The following is a 21,281-nucleotide window of genomic DNA, read 5'->3' as shown; positions in this document are numbered from 1 at the left end:
TAAGCCAATGCATCAGACTGTTTTAAATGCCAGGGATTTCATTGCCCATCCCCGGTCAAGATTCACCAGACTAAGTGTTAATAACAGCAGGAGCAGCGCCCACTTACAGAGCGCTCACTATGTGCCAGGCACTCAAACCGAGTATCTTACATACATTATCTCATTGAATCCTTACAACAACCCTGAGGTAGTTACTATTATTATCCCTGTTTTCCAATGTGGAAACTAAGGCTCAGGAAGGTTAAATGACTTGCCTTCTAGACTGGCTTCAGAGTCTCAACTCTTAATCACTATCCTTTAAAACTCAAAAGCTCCATGACTTTAGTTAAATAAAAATGGGCTATACCTTACCAAAGTCAGCATGTTTTGTTAGCTGGGCACTATCTTACTAGCCAATTTTCAATTGCATTGTAAGAAAATTCTAATTTAAACCCCAAAATACAACTGGCAAAGGGTCTCTAATGATATCAATGAACAGGGGTTCATTTGGAAAAACACTGAATGAATTTCTCAGGGCCAATATTTTTAAGGCTGTATCTCTGAAAATCACAATGCAAGTCTGTAGGAAAATATACACACTTTAATTTTACACAAAGCCTTTTAAGAAAATACTTCATGTAAAGCATAATCAAGATGTATTCTACACAAAACACTGCACTTTAAGGTAAGAAATCTAAACTGAAACCCTATTATCCATAGGTGAAAGGACGTAAACAGTGCCAGCCCAAAGGTATGCACATTGATCAACCACTTTAGAAAGTTGTCAACACTTGCAGAAGGCCTCGTGCTCCTGGCTTTGCTTTTAAAGAAGACTATGTTTTTAGTTTGGAGAAGTTTTCTCTGCTGTGAATTCAAACTTAAATTTACGTAAGGTTATTTTAAAATCTGATCCTTTTCTATTAGGAAAAGGAGCAATCTAAATGATATTTTTAGAGTAAGTTGACACTTGACCCTGGAGTCCCACACAGTTCAAGCATCATGCGGATGGGCTGTGCTACAATCATTCATGCTGCTCTTGACAGTGTTGAGGAAAAGCAAATTCATTTCATGAACTTATTGAGCACCTACTGCAGGCAAGACAGAGCCAGGTGCTGCCCCTGAGTAAGACACTGTCCCCGTCCTCAAGACTGTTCTGCTATGAGAAAACCAGGGAGCTTACACACACTCAGCAGTGTTCCTCCAAGGCTTATTTTCAGAGCTCTCAAGGAAAGATCCCCTGCTTTAAAAAAAAAAAAAAAAGGTCCCCTGAAAAAACACAATTATAATTAACCCATCAACTTGCATCCCACAATGACAGATAAACTTAAAAAGCAGCATAATATTCTAAAGTTTTAGCTTTCCCTGTCCCACCCTTAAAAAAGGCTAACGGCTAAAACAATTTCAAGTTCACGGAAATGACTGCTGAAGGGGAGTGGCAGAGAGGAAGGTGGGAGGGCCACGGCCCATGTCCAGGTTAAAGGGAACTCTGCTGGACGGCTAGCAGGCTGTGCTGCCTGTCAGTAACCTCTGGCCACGGCTCATCCACACCCTCCCAGGAAGGCCCGGGATTGTCTCCTCCCTTCCTACCCTGCTCCTGGCCTGGGCCTCCTTCAGAGCAGCCACAGTAAGAATCAGGGTTTTCTGTCTAATGAAAACTGAATTTCCTCCTTGGTCAAAGATGACAAACTCTGTCCAAAACATAGTTCTTCCTCCTTAGTATTCTAGCCCAGTTAGCATCCTCTCGGAACTTCAACATTTCCACTACCTACTACTGAGCAAAGAAGAGAATGCAAATCATTCAACGTAACAAGGCTGCACTGAAACGGCTCTCAAAGGGATAGCTATACACTTATTTGCAAATGGCCCTTAAGAAGATGTAGCATTACCTTCATTTAACAGATTAAGAGATGGAGCTGTGGCTTGACAGTGGATTGATGACAGAGCCAGGAAGAAAACTCACAGGCCATCAGTGTTCAATTCCTATCTTCCTAAGTTAATATTCCTTTGGGAGGAAAATAATGTATTTATTCTCTCGTATCAGGTTCTCCTTGGGCAGGTGTGGGAGGTGGTTGTAAAGCTTTAAAAAGAGAATGAAGTGTTAATTAAAATTAGACCTGATATCAAGAATATTAGTAATATCTAATTGATTAGGTTCAGTTCATATGATCCTAATTAGCTTCCATAACAGTAACTGAACAGGAAAGGAAAAGGCCCATTTTTCAAGGCAAAACACATTTGGGGGTTAAGTCCTTAGGTTTCTAGGATTTAATCAGTGTTTCCTGGAAATGACCTGCCCCCTCAATTACGCATTTTTCAAGGAGAGGTGAAATGACAAAATAAATATCAAAGAGTGTTCCCAATAGGATATTTACAGACAAGCACAACAACAAGAGGGAGGAGGATATGTGAAAGGAGAGAAGCACAGGAGAATAATTTGGGGTGATTCACTTGAAATCCACAGAGAGTGAGAGAATGTTTCTCCTTATCCTCTACCTAGCCTGGATCTAAGGTGATAAGGGAGGAGAAAGGTATAGAGGAACGGTGATTGGGACCAAGTTAGCCTCTCGAAAACTCTGTCACAGACATCTGAACCTGGCTGTTGGATTCCAAGAAGAGACCTCCCTCCCTGGTATTTTAGCTGATTAAAAAAATACAGAGCTGCTCAATTCCTTGGCCAGTATGTCGGTATGCAGGGACACCGTATCAAAAAAGGATTCCCAAGAGAACCTGTACATGACCACCATTTTCAAAATCAGCATTGGTTAATGCCCCGAATACTGCCAGAGATAAAGGAAGACAGCCTGCCCAGCGCAGAGCAGAGAGGAACCACTAAGGAGACCCCTATGCCTATGATTTATAGATGGGCACCAGCAAGTAGAAACCCAATACTGGTCCATTAGGAAATCGCGAAACTGGGAGAAAGGACTTCTGCTCATCAGTGGAGAAGATGTGAGGAGGAGGTTTCAATCTCCCTGACTACTTCCTAGCATTCTTTTACTTCCTGCACCAACTAGCACACCATGGGGAAGAGGACGGGAGCACACCCAGCGATCTGATCTGCAGTTCCTACTACTGCAGGGAGCTCTGCAGAAACAGCTGCGCTCAGCAGCCTCAAAGAAAAGGTCCCTCGGTACATTCCCAGCTTTCCCTTCTTCTGTTCCACCCTATTCACTTGGCGAGGCGGCGCGACATTACGGATAGTACCTAGTGGAGCCGCAAGTCAACCCTCCTGTGTGAGGTGCAGAGTGAGTGCCACGGCCAGTCCCCGGGCAGGCACGGGCCTGCAGCCTTGCCGAGAGCAGCCCCACGACACCACCGCGCAGCATTCTGGGTAGGAGCGGCCTGGACTGGGTTCTTCGCGGCCTGACACACACACGTTCCCTGATGTTCCGGGCACCTTCCAATCCTGTCCACGACTGCTCCGTCTCCCCATCTCATTTCCCTGTCCTGCATGTTTTGCTTTTTGTTATTTTTGAGATGAACCTGTAAACGTGAGAACTCAGAGATCTGAGGTACTTCACATAAACACACTCAAGTATCAGTCTTTCATTTTTTGAAAACAAGAACACAGGAAAACAAGCCCCTCCCCCTCTCCCCTCAGAACTGTGAGCATCTTCCCACGAGGCTCACAGTGGCTACCTCTGCACCACGTCGCTGATCTCCTGCACACATGACAATAAGTTATTAAGGACAGGGTTGGCCCCGGGCACCCCGGCAGCAGCCGAAGACACCTGCAGCTCCTGCAGGCTGAGTTCCAGTTTGCTCACAGCCTCTCGGAAGGCAAATTTGTTACGCGTCTGAGGGATGCAGTCCACATAGCCTGAGCAGTAGTCAAGGAGCTGGTGGCCAGTGTCCACCAGCTGGCTGTTGGGCACAGGTTCTGTGATGGCACTGGACAGTAGGTCAGCACATTCCAGCAGGGCCTCTTTGCTGATTTTGTCTGCTGAGATCTTCTCTGCCGCCTGTTTGGCTTTTCTCAGGGCCACTTTAGTACCTGCTGTGCCATTAGCCATTCTGGCCGGCGAGATGGAAGATGTGGGCAGAGGCACTTGAGGCGGAGGCATCACTGGCCTCCCGGCTTTCCCACCTCCAGGCACTGCCCCCGGAGCGGCCTTCTTCCCGCCTTCCTGTGTTTCTGGTGCTGGCTGTCCTGCAGTCGGGGCGGTCGGCTCTTCCGCGGGGTCTGAGCACAAGGACGGATGCTGCAGTAGTCTCATCACTGGGGGCGGGGGTGGGGCACACTTTGGTTTTACCCGTCGGGGTCGGTCCTTGTCTCCAGAGGATGTGACCTGATGCTCAGATAAGAGTTTGAATTTATTGCCCTGAGAGTCTGTGCCAATGAGCTGCACATCAGCGGGAGTGTGCTTCAGAGTGGGTGAGATAAGGACTGGCACTTTGTGGTTGTGAGTGGTTGGGAGGGCTGCTGCAGCCTTGGCCGGAGAAGACCAGCCCGTCTGATCGCCGTCCTCTGGGACTCCAGCCATGCCGAGTCGCGCCCCACCATTCCTCTCCTTGCTCTTTGGGGCAGCTGCCACTCCAGCCACCCCGGCCCCTGGAGAGTCCTTCTCTGTAATGGCTGGATCCCCAGAGGGGGTTCTGAGAGGAAGAGCCGCGGCTCCTCTGGGCAAAAGTTTGGCTTTTGGTCTCTCCCTGCTTAGAGCAGCACCTTCCTCTGATTTTTTTGGAAGCATGTCATTGGCCCTGTCCACATTCTCTTCTGGCTGAGAAGAGGTGGACACTGTCCTTTCCAGCTGGAGTTTGGACCTCTGGCAGTTCCTGGGAAGGGTCATTGCCATCCTATCCTGCTCTGGAAGCCCTGAGGACATGGAAGATGTAGAGTTTGACCTTGGAAAAGGCTTGGAAGTGTCATCAATGGCTGTGGGTTTCCCCGCTCGTAAGCCCAGTGTCTTTTTGATTAAGCGTGGTGTAAAGAAGCCTGTGATGCCAGACCACCCGCCCCCAGCGGTGCCACTGCCCCCGCCCCCACCGCCATCGTCATTACAGAGGTTCCTCTGCGCAAAGCTCCCCCCATAGCACTTGGGTGGCACCAGATTCGCCTCTTGCTGGGCAGGAGTGAAAGAGAACCCATCAGCATGCTGCAGAGAAGCAACAGATGAGAAGTTACCCGTGAGCTCATATTTCTTGTGGGGTTGATTCTCCATTTCTCGGAAGGAGCTGCTGCGTTTGGGGGGTGTGGGAGCATTTCTCTTTTTCATGAAGGAGCTGAAGAAGCCTCCCTTCCTGTCTCTGGTGAAGCATGTCTCTTTGGCATCTTCCAAGAGGCTGCTGGGTGACTTGTCTCTTTGTTTTCGAGGCAGTGCTGGGGACCCAGTGGGGGCCTGTGCACCTCTAAGGAACCCTGATGAGAAATAGCCAGTCAGTAATGTGAAAGGCAAACAGTGACTCCATTACACTTGAGTAACTAAGGTTACATTGTAAGAGTTTTTTCAGGATCTCTTAAATGTCAGGCATTAGCAGGACTCAGAGAAAACTAATAAATACAGTATCACCGATAATACTATTTCACACCGATGAGTGTCCCAAATACCACACGGGCTATAAATGCAAAGGAACAACCCGCTGATTTTCACCTCGGCATCTGTCTTTTCTCTAAAAATGACAACACGCCCTGGCCTCATCTATCAGGCAGTTTTTGCCAGAACTGTAAGGATGGTAAGCGGCTGGGATTCGGGAGCTGAGGAAAGAGAGCAGGAGGCCGAGCTGGGCAGCGGACAAAGAGATCGGGACTAACGCCAGCACTGCGGGGCTGAGCCCAAGAGCAGACACTGTTTCAGTGCCGGCCGCTCTCTCCTCAGGGAAGACGGGCAGCACAGTGGAGATAAAGCATCATCCCCAAGGTTCTGGAAATGAAGACAGTTTCCTTCTACCCGCCTAGTGACCAGTACCTGGTGCTGAACTAGAAGCAGAATTTTCTGTGGCGTCCTGTACCCCTTCGATGTTCTCCTTGTTCTCCACCTGTTTCTTCAGCGTCCGCATCTTGGAAGGAAGTATAGGCAGTCGGGGCAGGTATGGAACAACAGATGAGGAGGAGGCGGCTCTCCCAAGCTCCTCAGCTACCTCTGTGAGGACAAGGGGACTGATTAAAAACCGTTTCATGACACAGAAAAGGTTTTCTTCTCAGAAAAGATACACAACGGAGAAAAAACCTGGAGAAAAGAGCACTCAAATATGTAATGGAATCACAAGAGTATGGACTCTTCTAGGCCGGGCTTCTGTGGTCCAACACTGCGCACAGCCTCATCCACGATGTGGCCTGTGGCGGGGGCTTTCTGTCACGGTGCATCGTTCAAATGTGTGACTCAAACAAAATGAATCTATTTCCTTTTGATGGGTATTTAGGCTGCTTCCAGTTTAGGGCTACTGTAACTAGGCCACTAGGAACACCCGGCTACGTGTCTTTTGCTTCAGAATCATACGTGTATGTCTGCTGGGTACATCCCTAGGACCAGGACTGGTGGGTTAGAGGGCGCACACACTCAGCTTTGCTGGATCCTGCCAAACTGTCTCCCACGACGGCTGTACCAATCTATACTCCCACCCGCATTGTATAAAAGTTCTGGTTACTCTGCATGCTTGCCAGAGTTTGGTATTATCCGTTTTTTTGGGCTTGATTTTAATTTTAGCCATTCTGGTATTGGTATATGGTGGCATCTCACTGTTCTATTTTGGACTTCTCTGATGAGGAGTAATGTTAAGTAAGCACGGTTTCATGGGCTTTCAAATCATTTGGCTAGCCTTGTTTACTGAGTGCTTGCCCAGAGGCTGAACAAAGGCAACAGATTTCTGGAGTTATTTTCATTTTTAGGTTGCACCTTACCCAAAGAAGGAGGGTAGATACATTTCATTTCATGCAAATGAAGCAAATGAGGCTCGTGAAGAAGTGTTCACCCTTTTGAACATGGCTATGTGTTTTGTGGCTCCTACTAGGGTAAAGACATACTTTGGTATTCATTCCGGAACAAAAATGAACCAAGTGAGAGCAATTAAATTTTTGGGTAACTATTTCAAAAATCGGCTCCCTCACAAGAATGGGTACATGGCACATACCCAAGCCATGCCAGCGAGACTCTTTTCCTACACTGCTATATACAGCAGCTGGCAGAGAGACATAAACTATGAGGATATGACCTCAAGGATGCTAGCAACTGTGTCCCATGCCTCTTGGAAGATTCGGAGGATGACATCAATGCAAAGACAAAAGTAAAGTGATATTGGGTGCGAGAGGCTGTGGAAGGAGGAAGTCCCAAAGCTACTTGAGTCTGTGGATTCTACGACTTTGAACCAAACCAAGGTTTCATTATGAGCAAATAAATCCTCCTTTTATTGCTTTAGGAAGCTTGAGTTAGGTTTTTTCCACTCACAACCAACCAGTAAGTACATCCTTTTAAGGTAGGAACTGTGTCTTATCTCTGTGTCTTCAGTAATGTGCTTCCCACAGATTAAATGCTTAATAAAATGTGGGTTAAATAATCATAAATTTCTTGTTTAGCAATTCTGAATTGCAGTTACCTTTGAAAACGGTTTGAAAATGGTTGATTTTTTAAAAGGATAGAACATTTTCTTTTTTTTTTTTTTAAGATTTTATTTATTTATTTGATAGAGAGAGATCACAAGTAGGCAGAGAGGCAGGCAGAGAGAGAGGAAGGGAAGCAAGCTTCCTGCTGAGCAGAGAGCCCAGTGTGGGACTCGATCCCAGGACCCTGAGATCATGACCTGAGCCGAAGGCAGCAGCTTAACCCACTGAGCCACCCAGGAGCCCCAGGATAGAACATTTTCAAGAGAAACAGAAATACTTAACTAAGGAGTCAACAGAAGTTAAAAGTTGACACAGAAGCATCAAAGAAATGGAGCCTGTGATTTCTACCACTCGAACGCCACACGAAGTAAAGCACAAAGAGTAAAGAAGAGGGTCGTGAGGGGCACTGCTCAATCTGGCCCAAAGGCTGATGTGCACAAGTTTCAGCTAGCAAAGAACTAGGAAGAAAATACTTTTCATTCAACTTCAGGGTTGTACTTTTCCCTTTCTTCTTATCTGAAATGATAAATAGCTAATGGAAGACAACAAAATTCAACTTGCCTGATTTCCTCTTCTTATATTTTAAAACCTGAACTTAAGTCATAAGCTCTTATGCTCAATTAGGAAGGAAAGAAGAAATTGGAAAAATATGTGCAAAATTCTGGAGCTATACCAGAGAATCCAATCAGCACACATAACTAAGAATTCTGTTTTTAGCTCTCTAGGAATAGGCTGTCTCTGTAACAAGTATACTGTCTGACTTCAGCACATAATTGTTAGCGGCACTGTGATACTGACGTTGGAAGCTGCCTGTGTGTGTCCATACAGTCGTTTTTCGGATATGAAAAAAGGGGTTCTCACTGTTCATAGCTTAACATGCTGATTTTGAAACTATTTTCCATGTCAATATATCTAAGAATATCATTTTAAATATTCAATTATATGAATGTACCAATTAGCCCACTGGATTTTTAAATTGTTCATTTTTCAATATTAAAAACTACATGCTGATGCAACATCCTTGTAGCTAAGTCTTTATTCATACCCTTAATTATTTCCTTAAGATCTATTTCCAGAAATGAAATTTCTGGATATTGCTTTTATGATTTGATTCTGTCTTTGTAGGTATGGTTCAGGGAGACGGAATATTCCTCCTACTCATTTTTAATTCCCTTCCATATATGGTTAAGTGTTGGTGGTTTAAGAACTACCCAACTTCTTCTCTATGACGAGATTGCATTTCTAATTAAAATACAATTTCAATGTTAGAAATGAGCTTGGGACATAGAGACACATTTAAAAATAGCAAAACAGAGGGCAAAATAAGAATAACGAAGGCCAAGAATTAATTCAGTCCTCTAAAATGGAGTCCCAAACTAGAGAAGTCTATCATTTTTGCAATGTTATTATGACCCCTACCACCACCCAGACCTGGCCACCACCAATAACCTGCCAGAGTCCTACCTTCGGAAATGCTGGAGTCATGGAACATGGTTTCAAAAGCCTGATGTGTTTCAGCAAAAGATGGCCGGTCAGCAGGGCTCCACTTCCAGCCTGTGGAACAAAAGAAGGACGTGCTGAAAGCTCCTTGCAGAAATTAAACACCCGGGGGGACACTTGCAAGGGAGGCTACTGAGGCGGAGGTACAGCAGGTTCACAGTGAGCAAGGCAGCTGCTTCTCAGTTCCAGACTCAGGTGTAATAAACCCACTTCCCAGAGCTGGTCCTTCTAAGTAGCCCCAGCTTCTGTTCTTTCTACTACAGGGATAAAGAGGGATAGAGAGATGGTTTATGAAATGGAAAGTTGTTTTCTACTGGGAAAATGAAGGAAGTGATGAAACCTGTCTTCAAACTCATTCTAACCTTACAATCAGCTGTCCAAGTTCAGAAATATAACAGGATATCAGAAAGGAGGAACTTAAGAGTTCACTTTGACAAAAACAGGACAGTAAGGAAAATAACAAGACATATGCTTAAACACAATGCAATTTAATTCCCTACTCACCTTCCAACTTTCTCATCTGTAAGAAGTCAGATGCTTGTGTTTATTCATGAGAGGCTACTTTGAAGTATTCTCTAGTCTTTAGCAATAATTTTTTTTATCTGCTTGAAAGCAGACTTCCCCTACCCAAACTCTAAACCCAATTTCTTATTATCTTTATTATACAAGTGGGTTGGGGAAATTTAGTCAATATATGGGCCATGGACGACTGTGTCAGGATTCCAATTAAACTTGATGGTTTATCATATATGCCAACTGGCTGATCAATGACCAACCTTTTCTTTTTTTTTTTTTTTTTTTAAGATTTTATTTATTTATTTGAAAGAGAAAGCATGAGTGAAAGTGGTGGGGAAGGGCAGAGGCAGAGGGAGAAGCACAGAGGCTTGATCCCAGGACCCTGACATCATGACCTGAGCTAAAGGCAGAAGCTTAATTGACTAAGCCACTCAGTGCCCGACCAATCCTTTATATGTCAGGAGGTTGGAGTCAATCTAACACTGAGAGGAAAACGGTTTCTCTATTTCTTTAATCATTCTGAATCACTGACTTAAGTCTTCAAAATTAAAATACAAAAGAAAACACTCACATGCTCTCATAAGTTCATAAACCTTAGGGGGGCATCCTTCAGGTTGTTCCATTCGATATCCTTTCTCCAGTAGATCATACACCTGAGATAGGTCAATGCCTGGATACGGTGACATTCCATATGTAGCAATTTCCCACAACAGTACCCCAAAAGCTGCAAAAGGGATGTAAAAAAAAGCTGAATGTTTTATTTTTATTTATCTGATTTATCTATTTTATACTATTAGGTGACTTCTCTTCCAATTTTGGATTAACATCCACACTGTTACAACATTAGTAAACTATTCTAATTCTTATAGCGTTCTAATTTTTACAGCTGAACTTGTCCTAAGATATCAGTCGCAAAATGATTCAGCTATACCTCAAGACCGTTTTGTATAAATTTCCCAATTTTTTTTTTAAGATTTTTTATTTGAGAGAAAGAGCACGCATGAGCACACAGTACAGGAGCAGGGAGGGAGGGACAAGAGAAGGAGAGAGAATCCCAAGCAGACTCCCCACTGAGTGCGAGCAGGGCTTGATCCCACATCACTGACACACCAAAATCACAAACCAAGCCAAAACCAAGAGTCTGACGCTCAATCAACTGAGTTACCCAGGTGCCCCATTAATTTCCCAATTTTAGATTTAACCGTAATGAGGGAGAGTGAATTATGACCATAAAAAGTCTGGGACAGAACCGAACTACTCTTAGAACAAGCGATGATCTATTTAATGAGTTCCAGTTTTTAGATCAGCTAATACTGAAGGAGTAAAATAGAAAATGGACTCTTTTAAAGTCAGAGGGGAAAAAAATCACCCTGGCAAAGAAAATTTGCTTGATTTTGTCACACATTATTTCTGAGTTTGAGATTTCTGTGAAAAGTGACTCGGCATCTTACAACTATTTCTGTTGGCCTATAACCCAAATTTCTAGACTTGTTCAGTCTAAGAGCCTCTGCTAAATCAGACTGCTTTCCAGCATAACAGAAACAACATGAGTTAGTTACAAGGACAAACTCTAGGTGCAATTCCATCATGCCTTCCTTGAAGAGAAGAGGCTATTCTGTGTCACAGTACTTCGAAAATGAGCAATAAATTTAATATGGAAAACAGGGTCTTTACAGAGAGAAGATCAGTAAAATTCCAATGCAACCCAAGATCTAGACTGTGAGCTCTTTGAAAGTGAGGACTCCCCCCTCACTTTCCTTTTTACACTTCTATTATCTGGGAGATAATAGGTATTTAATAAATCCTTGCTGAATGAAAGATGGGGGCCAAGGCAGAGTTTACTGATTACATAAATGAGAAGCTCTAAAGAATTAAGAACATTAAAAACCTAAAATGACAGACACAGAAGAAGTCCCTTCCAACCTTACCCCAGACATCAGATTTAATTGAGAAGGTATTGTAGGCAAGACTCTCTGGTGCTGTCCATTTAATAGGAAATTTGGCTCCAGCATGCGCAGTATAGGTGTCTCCCGTCATCAATCTACTTAAGCCAAAGTCGGCCACTTTCACCACATGGTTTTCTCCTACGAGGCAGTTACGGGCTGCGAGATCTCTGTGGAAAAGAGAACCCTAATGTGATTCCATTCAGATGCTGAGAAAAACGGCCATGAACAGTCTCTTCTTGATCCTTTGTGCTGTAAGCAGAGTTGGTTAAGTCCATGCTGACAGATACAGTAGCACCTGATGATAACTGCTAACACAGGAGAAAGCTACTAATTATTTATCACTTGTAGAGTCATCACCAAGAGGCAGCAGTCATCTGATACTAGAATAAAGCCCACTTCAGAACATGGGTTCCTATTTACCAGTACGCTGGGAAAGGTTTCAGAGGTGAGCAAAAGATGCTTTTCTACAAGGCTTTACTTTAAGTTCTTTACTAAGACAGAAAGCTATTTTTAAAATTAAGCCATTAGGTAGAGCAAAAGGCTCTTGGAAATGGTCCTGGGCAAAATAAAGAGCATTCTGTTTTAAGAATTAGCAAAGGCCCATTAGTACTTTAACCAAAATACTGTAGGTTTATAAACTGGAAATGACATTATAGTGGGTGGGTCCTATAAAAGAGAAAACTGTTTTTCTGGATGATCTGGAAATTTCCAGTAGGGTTCTCACATTCTTTTATTTGCACATCAAGCAAGGTAGCTTCATGGTTAGTCACGGGCCATAATCAGGCTTTACACACCTATGGATGAAATTCTTCTTCTCTAGATACTCCATTGCAGAGGAGATCTGAGTGGCCATGTACAGCAGGACCACCGCAGTCACCTCTTCTCGGCTGCATTCTCGGAGATAATCGAGCAAGTTGCCATACGGCATGTACTCAGTCACGATGTAAAATGGTGGCTCCAAAGTACACACACCTGATAGTTGAAGAACAGAGCTTGTTTTATTAGAATATTTCCAAAAATTCCCAACCACTTCGACAAGATTAACAGACACATTTTAAAGTCTAGCTCAGCAGTAATCTTTTACCTTCTCGCCACCATACTCTCCTAAAATAACACAGCAAAGTTCAGATAAAAGTGGTTAATAAGGGAGTCCTGGCTTTCACTACATCATTCTTTGGAAATCCACATGCATCTGAGTATCTGCCTGCTTGGGGAAAAGCATTAATTTCATAAGGGGTCAAGAAGACCAAAATGTCCTTAGTTCCGTACATGCCCGTGATTCCCATCCTCACCTGCACACTACCAATGTTTATCTTTAAGTAACAGCAATTGTGTGTATGTTGAAGACCAGGTGAGCCCAGCCCGTATCATGCTTTGTAAAACGACTGTTTCCACAGTCAAGGATTTCACTGATACATGGCAGACTTCTTGTAAAGAATCAAAAAGAAACTACTTCCTTTGGGACAGCATGGCTCAAGGTGAACAAAGAAAGGGCCAAGAGTTCAGTCACTAATTTCTTCGTGACCTGAATGGGTGAGGAGCCATTCTGCGACAGGACAGCACCTGCTGCTGAGGAAGGTGAACCAATGTGTGTGGCCACAATTTGGAATCTGCTTCTTTTCAACAGTTCTTTGTTTCATGTCTATTTTGTAAAACTATTTTTGACAATGTTTGGTGTGGTATCATTCTGAGTAATCTTGAACCTTGATTCTGAGGCAATTACCATAAGTTGGCCAGTTTTATATATTATAATCAACCCAGGCCACTTTCGTGGGCAATTTTTATTAAAATTTTTTAAAATTAATTTATGTATGTATGTATGTATGTGATCTCTACATTGAACTTGGGGCTCAAACTCATGGCCCCAAGATTAAGAGTAAGATGCTCTACTGAATGAGCAAGCCAGGGACCCCGTTTCAGGGCAACTTTTAAACAGAGAGACTGCTGATTAAATTAAATGTCATTAAAAATGACAACCACTTATTGAAGTAGATTTGTACCTAGAGCTTCTACCATGGTGATACAAAAGCAGCATTTGGAAATAATGGGGTTGGGAGACAAGAACCTGTGAGGAAACCTATGGTTCAGGCAATCTTCCTCACCTAATAGTTGGACCAGATTAGGATGCTTGATTTCCTTCATCACTGCAGCTTCCTTCAGGAACTCTTCCACCTCCATGGTATCTTCCTGGAAAGGGGGAAAAATTAAAAAAAAAAAAAAAAAAAAAACACCAAAAAAACAAAACAGAACAGGGAACAAACCCCTATTTTAATCATTTGAGTCAATTTATAATCCCAAAACTACAGTTTTAAAAGGAGGTATCTTTTGAATATTCTAGCAGATTACTTACAGAAATTTTATCAGAACCTAGTAACAGGCTCCAGAAACATCCAATTAAGAAAGAAGAGTGTCTCTAAATTTATCCAATATTTGAAACTGGAGTGAAAATTAGCAGGGCAAGCATAATTCAGCCATCCTATCCCATCACAACTGAGGCCTGGGAGACCTGGATGGATACTCAGTTCTCTGACAGTTTACTTCCCTAGGTAACTCAGCCTTCCAAAGAGGAGACAGAAGAGTTAGCTGTTTACGCATTTGTCTTCCTGACAAATTCCTTAAGGAGCAATACATGTGTGCAAAGCCATGTATACTGTCTCACACTCAAAATATGCTTAATAAATATTTGCTGACTGAAACTGATCACATTCAGGAAGCCAAAGAGCAGCCCTTACCCCGTGATTCGCCAGAGCTACAAGGCATATGGGAGATCTTCAGAGAATGGAATGAGTGACAACTTTGTAACTGGATACTAGGACGCTTAAAGAAGGCAGTGGCATCAGAAAGAAGATTCCTGTGACTATTAGGAGAAGAAGTGATCTCATCTCAGAGAGATGGGGGAGCATGAGGCAGAGAGCTCAAGGAGACAAGAGAGAACCCACAATTCTTGAGCACTGCATGAACAATGTCGTCCAGCAGGGGTCATTCTCAGGAAGCAAAACAGCTTGTTTGGCTTTTATAACTTCTTAATCCTCTCCTAACCTTCCACTAAGACCTACATCAACACCCTCCAGAGACCAACCTTCCCCACATGTGGGTTTCACTATGTCGCAGTGAACAATCTGTCCCCGCACTGTCAGCAAGGGCACTGAGGTTACTCATCAATTTGCTGATGTGCTTGGCACCAGTGGGTGGAAAGTGTTCCAAAGTTAAAGAGGGGCGCACTCATATTTCCAAGTGATTCAGCACAAAAGGAAAAAAAAAGGCCTGGAAACTGTAATTCTCAGCAACCCACCTTCAATGTCTTCACAGCAACCGTAAGGCTGTATTTCTTCCAGACGCCGACATAAACTTCTCCGTACTGACCACCCCCAAGCTTGTGCTTCATGGTAATATCCGTTCGTTCCATTTCCCATTTGTCATGGATGGGGGACACACCATAGACTGTGGGCTTATTACACTTGGGCGCCGGGTAATGTAACGTTGTCACCAGCCCATCAGCCACCGTGGAGTGATGGTGCACGAGCTCTGCCAGGGTGCTAAAGCGGCTCTCCGCAGTGACGTACACCTGGTGAGAAAGGCAGGAGAAAAGCTAGCAACTTGAAAAGAGGTCTGAAAACCTTTTTCAAAGCCCATTATTTCACTGGTCTGAAGATATGAAGATAGGAGGCTCTTTTACGGAGGTAAGTGAAAGAATTAATTAAGCAATGAGGAGAAAGGAAAACACAACTTCAGTTGAATCCTCTTTACACCACTCTTCCCAGGCAGAGTGGGGGGAATGGGATTTCCAAGCTATCTTTCTGGATCATCAAGATCACTGGTCTTCGAGGGGTGCCTGGGTGGCTCAGCGGGTTAAAGCCTCTGCCTTCGGCTCAGGTCATAATCCCAGGGTCCTGGGATGGAGCCCTACATCGGGCTCTCTGCTCAGCAGGGAGCCTGCTGTCTCCGTTCTCTCTCTGCCCACTTGTAATCTCTGTCTGTCAAATAAATAAATAAAATCTTTTAAAAAAAAATCACTGGTCTTCGAATATGTTGAAGCAACAAGACTGTGAAACCCAAATTCATAAGATAAAGGCAGAAATTCTGATTTAAGTAGGAAAGGGGAGACCTGGTCTCTGAAAGGTCATGAAATCTTACACAGAATCTTATACAGAACAAAACTTAAGAACCACTGGCTTTTTTTTTTTTTTTTTTTTGGTACGAAGAGAGTATTTAAGGATCTTACAATTTTTACTTAATTAGGATGTGCTATTGAGTGGCTAGGCCATTAAAAAAAGAGCCACAATTTTATTTCAGGGTTGTCAGCAAAACAGTAGTTATTTTGTGGCAAGTAATTAAAGTATAAAAGATGAGCAGTCTTTGAACCCTATGTCCTGTGGGAGCTAACCTGTTTATTGTTTTCCGAAAAAGAGACTTGTGTTGTATACAGATACATATTACATACAGAATTGATTATTTTTATAAGATGAACTCACCCACATAAACCTCTCCCACACCAAGAATTATAACACTACCAGCACCCTCCCAGCTAAGCTATTCACTCCTTCAAAGGTAACCACTCTCCTGACTTCTCACAACTTACAATAGCTTTGCCTGCTTCTGAACTTACACAAATGGAATCATACTACATGCACTGTTGTGCCGGCTTTCTTCCATTCCACTTTTCTTTATTGTGAAAGAATTCACATACCATAATGCCCACCATTTTCAAGTATACAATTCAGTGGCTTTCCCAAAGTTGTCCAACCATCACCACTATGTAACTCCAGAACACTTACATCAGCCTTCATCATGAAGAAATCCCATATCCTCAGCAGCCCTCGCCACTCCCCTCACACCCATCCCAACAATGACTAACCCCTTTCACTCAACTTTACATAGGTGTGAGACTCACCTATGACATGGGTCAACTAACTTTTCTGCAGAGAGCCAGAGAGTAAATATTTCAGGCTTATGGCCCTGGTGCCTCTGTCTAACTACTCAAAGCTGCTATAAGAATGAGAAGGCAGCCATAGACAATACATAAACAAGCGGACGTGGCTGTGTTCTGATATAAATTTATTTACAAAAGCAGGAAACTAGGCGGACCACAGATTTTCCTCAGAATGTACGTACACAGCAGTACCACACTCATTTTTTGTTGCTGTATGAGATTCTATTTTATGAATATACCACAATTTATTAATTCATTCTGTTGTTAGACAATTAAGTGTTTCTAGTTTGGGGCTATTACAAATAATGCGACTACAAACATCCTGGACATGTCTTCTGTACACACATGCACTCATTTCTGTTGGGTATGTAACCAGAAGTAGAGCTGCTAGGTCTCTCCTACATTATCACTTAATCTGATTCAATGTGGTTTCATCAGGACACAGTGTGTCTGTAGGATGATGCAAAAGAGAAAAAGAATAATTACTTCCTACTTTGTACCAGCTATTATGTTTTAAGGAAATTATTTCATTTAATCCTCATGACAATCCAATAAAGTGGGATGAGAAATTGAGGCTTATAGTAAGGTCACAAAGTTAACAAAGAGAAACGGTGGAGTTACCCGGCAAACCAGGTCTGCTTGCTCTTGGCAAAGTCCGTGTGCTTCCCCCTACTATGCAGATCACATAGAAGGAAAGAACAAATGATTCAATGTAATTTACTGTTCAACAGAATGGACATAAATCTGTGCTTCACAGTTCAGAAAGTAAAACAGCTCCATTCTTACACTACCATTCTACAACGGCTGGTCTAACAGGTACATTGCTAAATGTCCAACTAATCTATCTATACTACCCATCAATCCGAGTCTCAGAAGCCCAAATTCTTACTCTGCAAACTTTCTGGTAGAGATTATTATAAGTTTCAAAGATCCAAGGCTTAATTTGCCAATTCTGGGGCACCTGGGTGGCTCAGGGGGTTAAAGCCTCTGCCTTCGGCTCAGGTCATGATCTCAGGGTCCTGGGATCAAACCCCGCATCAGGCTCTCTGCTCAGCAGGGAGCCTGCTTCCCCTCTCTCTCTCTCTCTGCCTGCCTCTGCCTACTTGTGATCGCTGTCAAATAAATAAAATCTTTAAAAAAAATAAAAAGGGTTAATTTGTCAATTCTGTACAACGTACTAGATGCACGTGTGTGTGTGTGTGTGTGTGTGTATGTATCTATCTGTATATGATGATTAGAACCACTAACTTATATAGCAGTTCCCTTCACTCACCTTCAATTCTATCTCATCATTAAACCATTAATGTAATACTGTTTTTAATTCCATTACCATATTCTTTTGAAAAAAGTAAGCTTTTACATGCCAAATAACCCAAATTCACATCAGTGATTATTTCGTTTCATGTCTGACATAAAAACTATATTCTTTAGTCATTCTAAGTATTTTTTCGAAAAAACAACCAGTCCACACCTATAGGCAGTGCTGGCCCGTCTTACCTTGCCATCTGTGGTCGTATTGATCCTGTAGTGATATACACGCCCCTCGTACCTGAGCGAGATCGACAGCTGCCCAGGGCTGCTCTCACTTTCTCGCACCAGGAAACTGCCATTGATTAGACTGCTGAGTAGATACTCCGCTGCACTGCGTGACACGGGTCCATGGTACCAGGAATGTTTTTCCAAGCTGTTCACTGGGGTGATGTAGTTGCTTGGCACCCAACCTTGTCCATTCTTGGAGCGAACTTCACTCCACTCACCATTCTGGTTATAACCAAGGACTCGAAGCTTTTCACCTAGCCATGAAGTCATCAGAGAAGAAAAGAGAAGGTGTTAGGACTTTATCTCAAGCAGGAGCAGTCTACTGTCAAACTCAGTGAAAAATCAATCAGGAATTCCTATGCCATCGTTTTTTTAAAAAATTAATGAAAACAAACTTGGCTGTTCATCATATCCTGATTGACCTCTTTAGCGTGTAGCTTAAACAGAAGCAGCATAGTTAGAAATAACCTGCTCACATTTACTAATGGCTTTTACACCAACTAAAAAAACGTCTTCATGCAAACCCATGTGTGGTATAGTACAGTGGCATACAACGATAGAAAGGTTATGGACCCATAAATACAGAGAAGACTGATGGTTGCCAGAGGGGAGAGGGAGGGGCAATGGGCAAAATGGGCTAAGAGGAGTAGGAGATACAGGCTTAAAGCCCTTTAGAGAATGAATAAATCACCAGGATAAAAGGTACAGCAGCATAGAGAATATAGCTGATGGTATTATAACAGCACTGTGTAATGATAGATGGTAGCTACACTTGTGGTGAGCACAGCATAACGTTTAGAATAAATTACTATGTTGTATACCTGAAAGTAATGTAATATTGTGTGTCAACTGTACTTCAGTTAAAAAAAAAAAAAAGAAAGAAAGAAATGGAAAATGGCACAGCCTCACCCCTCAAAAATAATTCGTTTTTTTTTCTCATATAACAGTCTGTCAAGGAATATATCTTATATATGGTTCAATGTTAGTAACAATCAAGGCTTTGGTATGAGAATCATGAAATACAAAGTTACTTCTAAATTTCAGTTGGCACCGAGGCAAAAAACCATTTATGTAAAAAAACAAAAAAATAAATAAGAAAACAAGACAAAACAGAAGCAGACCAAAGGGCTTTGAGCAATGCTTTCAGAACAAAAACTGCTGGGGGGTGCTGGGCAGGTAGAACTCCCAAAGCACATTCCAGGACTCAAGTTTTAACAGTTATAGTTTCCCAACTTCCCTCCCATTTCCCAAGAATATGAGTCAGTCCTATTCATTCCTCTAAAATTAGTGTGTGGGAAGGGAAGCTGACACTGAAGCTGGAACCTAAGACAAGTTACTCAGAATGCCTTTGCTTTGCTATCGACGTCAATACCCTTGATTTCTGTTAAAGTTGTGAACTTTAAACTCACTAATATACATTTTGCCCCTAAACGTGCAACTCAGACAAAACAGGAAAGGTGATAGGTATCATTAGTAATAACTAATAACTTAAACCTTTTTTGCAGGGGTGGTGGGGAGACTGTGGAAAAGGCCTTGGGCCCCTATCTCTGAGAGATGCACACCTTCCTACAGAGTTCACACCTACTTCTCAGTGTCGGCAGAAGAAAACCAAACCAATTAAAATCATATGGCCCACTAGCTGTCAGACATAGGCCACCGAGGAAAAGCTCAAAATCATTATTCTGGCAGTCATCAAATTTTCCCAGCAACCCACAGAAATGTTTTCCATAGGATAACTTTATCACTCCCTCACCATTGACACCTGGATGTGAGACATTTAATGACAAAAACCTAGGAGTATGTACTGATACAATATACATATGTATAGAGGGACAGATAGGACTGTGTGTCCTGTGGCTGTGGAAATGCACCAGTACGCAGCAAAATACTCCCCAGCCGTATCTGCAGGAAAACAAAAAACTCAATGCTACTAGAAAAGCTAAATAAAACTCGTTCCGATGTAGCTTTCCTGTTGTACCACAAAAACCAGAAAACGTAAACATCAAGTGTATCGTTGTTTCTGGTAACAGCAAGTCATCATAAGTAGGATACAGTAAAAAATCCTAGGTTTTTGTTTTCCTCTCTTTTGGAAGTTAGGAGAATTTCCTACTCTGGAAGTTGTGAGTACCATGGAAATTGATGAGTCTGACTAATGGGGATGTACACATCGGTTCTACTGACAGGAATGTTGGGAGAACTCTTATTTTTTAATTCAAGCAAAAAACAATCTTCAAAGAAGGAAGTAAAGTAAGAATCGTTATTTTTCAAATACATTTGCTTGTCCTTTAAAATAGTAAGATAGCTTTAGCATGACATCACTTTCTATCAGTATGAACCTGATAGAAAAATCCGACATTTCAGGTTTTTTTGTTTTTTTTTTTTAAGATTTTATTTATTTGACAGAGAGAGAGATCACAAGTAGGCAGAGAGGCAGGCAAAGAGAGAGGGAAGGGAAGCAGGCTCCCTGCTGAGCAGAGAGCCCAACGTAGGGCTCGATCCCAGGACCCCAGGATCATGACCTGAGCTGAAGGCAGAGGCTTAACCGACTGAGCCACCCAGGCGCCCCCATTTCAGGGGTTTTAAGACAAATCACTGTTCGCCATGAGAGAACAAGAATCCCAGCCCTTGAGCTGCACCAGCAGCTGCCATAACTGGTAACTGAGGCAGCAACAGACAGTCTTGACTGATATTTCCTTGGTGACAGAGCTATCTCGGAAAACAGTGACATGAAAAGTGTATCTAGGAAAGAATGTTCTGAGTCACTGCTTCACAAACTTCTCCCCTGAAGTATCAATAAAGGTAAAAGAGTGTGTTGTAGCCCAAAGAGACTACTGCACAGTATAAAATTCTTTGAAATCCTTTGTTTTATCCTAAAACTTTGTGTAAAATTTTCCCCTGATACATAAACCTCACACACATACAAATACTATCACCATCCCGTCCCCAAAAACTACCCAAAGCCTTCAAGTAACTTGCAACTAGGAGATCACACATGTTTACTTTTTCTTCGCCTCTGACACCTCCTGGCACAAGTATGTATGTATGTGTCTCCCACCCACTCTGGAACACATCTATACCCCAGTTTGAGTTACAGGTTTCTGCTCTGGATTTAGAAATAGATGCACCTAAAAATTCTATAAAAGGTAACAATCCCTGAATGGAGGCCTATCTTAATCTGGTATATTCACTCCCATTTATTACCTCATTCTGAACCTTATAAATAAAAGGCATATGTCTGACAAATTATCACCTAAAGCACAATTTCATTTAAGTTAAAAGTTATCCTGAGGGGTGCCTGGGTGGCTCAGTCCTTAAGTGTCTGCCTTCAGTTCAG

The 21,281-nt window shown here is 42.7% G+C and overlaps 1 protein-coding gene across 7 annotated transcripts in view; it reads right to left on the bottom strand.

The window, feature by feature from the left end:
- Nucleotides 1–1,285: 1,285 nt before the first annotated feature.
- Nucleotides 1,286–21,281, bottom strand: part of LOC111150736 (ABL proto-oncogene 2, non-receptor tyrosine kinase) — a 111,464-nt gene continuing 91,468 nt past the window's right edge. For 4 of the 7 annotated variants that reach the window (XM_022508308.1, XM_022508310.1, XM_022508309.1 and 1 more), the window contains 10 exons: nucleotides 17,906–18,201; nucleotides 14,771–15,043; nucleotides 13,581–13,665; nucleotides 12,273–12,450; nucleotides 11,461–11,645; nucleotides 10,104–10,256; nucleotides 8,981–9,070; nucleotides 5,886–6,059; nucleotides 5,105–5,338; nucleotides 1,286–4,795 (listed from right to left, as the gene is read on the bottom strand). In XM_022508308.1, the coding sequence (XP_022364016.1) occupies nucleotides 3,615–4,795; nucleotides 5,105–5,338; nucleotides 5,886–6,059; nucleotides 8,981–9,070; nucleotides 10,104–10,256; nucleotides 11,461–11,645; nucleotides 12,273–12,450; nucleotides 13,581–13,665; nucleotides 14,771–15,043; nucleotides 17,906–18,201 (2,849 nt within the window). In that variant the 3' untranslated portion in view covers nucleotides 1,286–3,614. Of the gene's footprint in view, nucleotides 5,339–5,885; nucleotides 6,060–8,980; nucleotides 9,071–10,103; nucleotides 10,257–11,460; nucleotides 11,646–12,272; nucleotides 12,451–13,580; nucleotides 13,666–14,770; nucleotides 15,044–17,905; nucleotides 18,202–21,281 lie in introns of all 7 variants that reach the window. The other 3 variants (XM_022508304.1, XM_022508307.1, XM_022508306.1) reach the window with 1 other exon arrangement.

The sequence above is a fragment of the Enhydra lutris genome, unplaced genomic scaffold (assembly GCF_002288905.1).
Source record: "Enhydra lutris kenyoni isolate GAN:26980312 unplaced genomic scaffold, ASM228890v2 scaffoldscaffold24, whole genome shotgun sequence".
NCBI lineage: Eukaryota > Metazoa > Chordata > Mammalia > Carnivora > Mustelidae > Enhydra > Enhydra lutris.
Note: the sequence above shows the minus strand (reverse complement) of the source record. Positions and strands in the feature narration are given on the sequence as shown.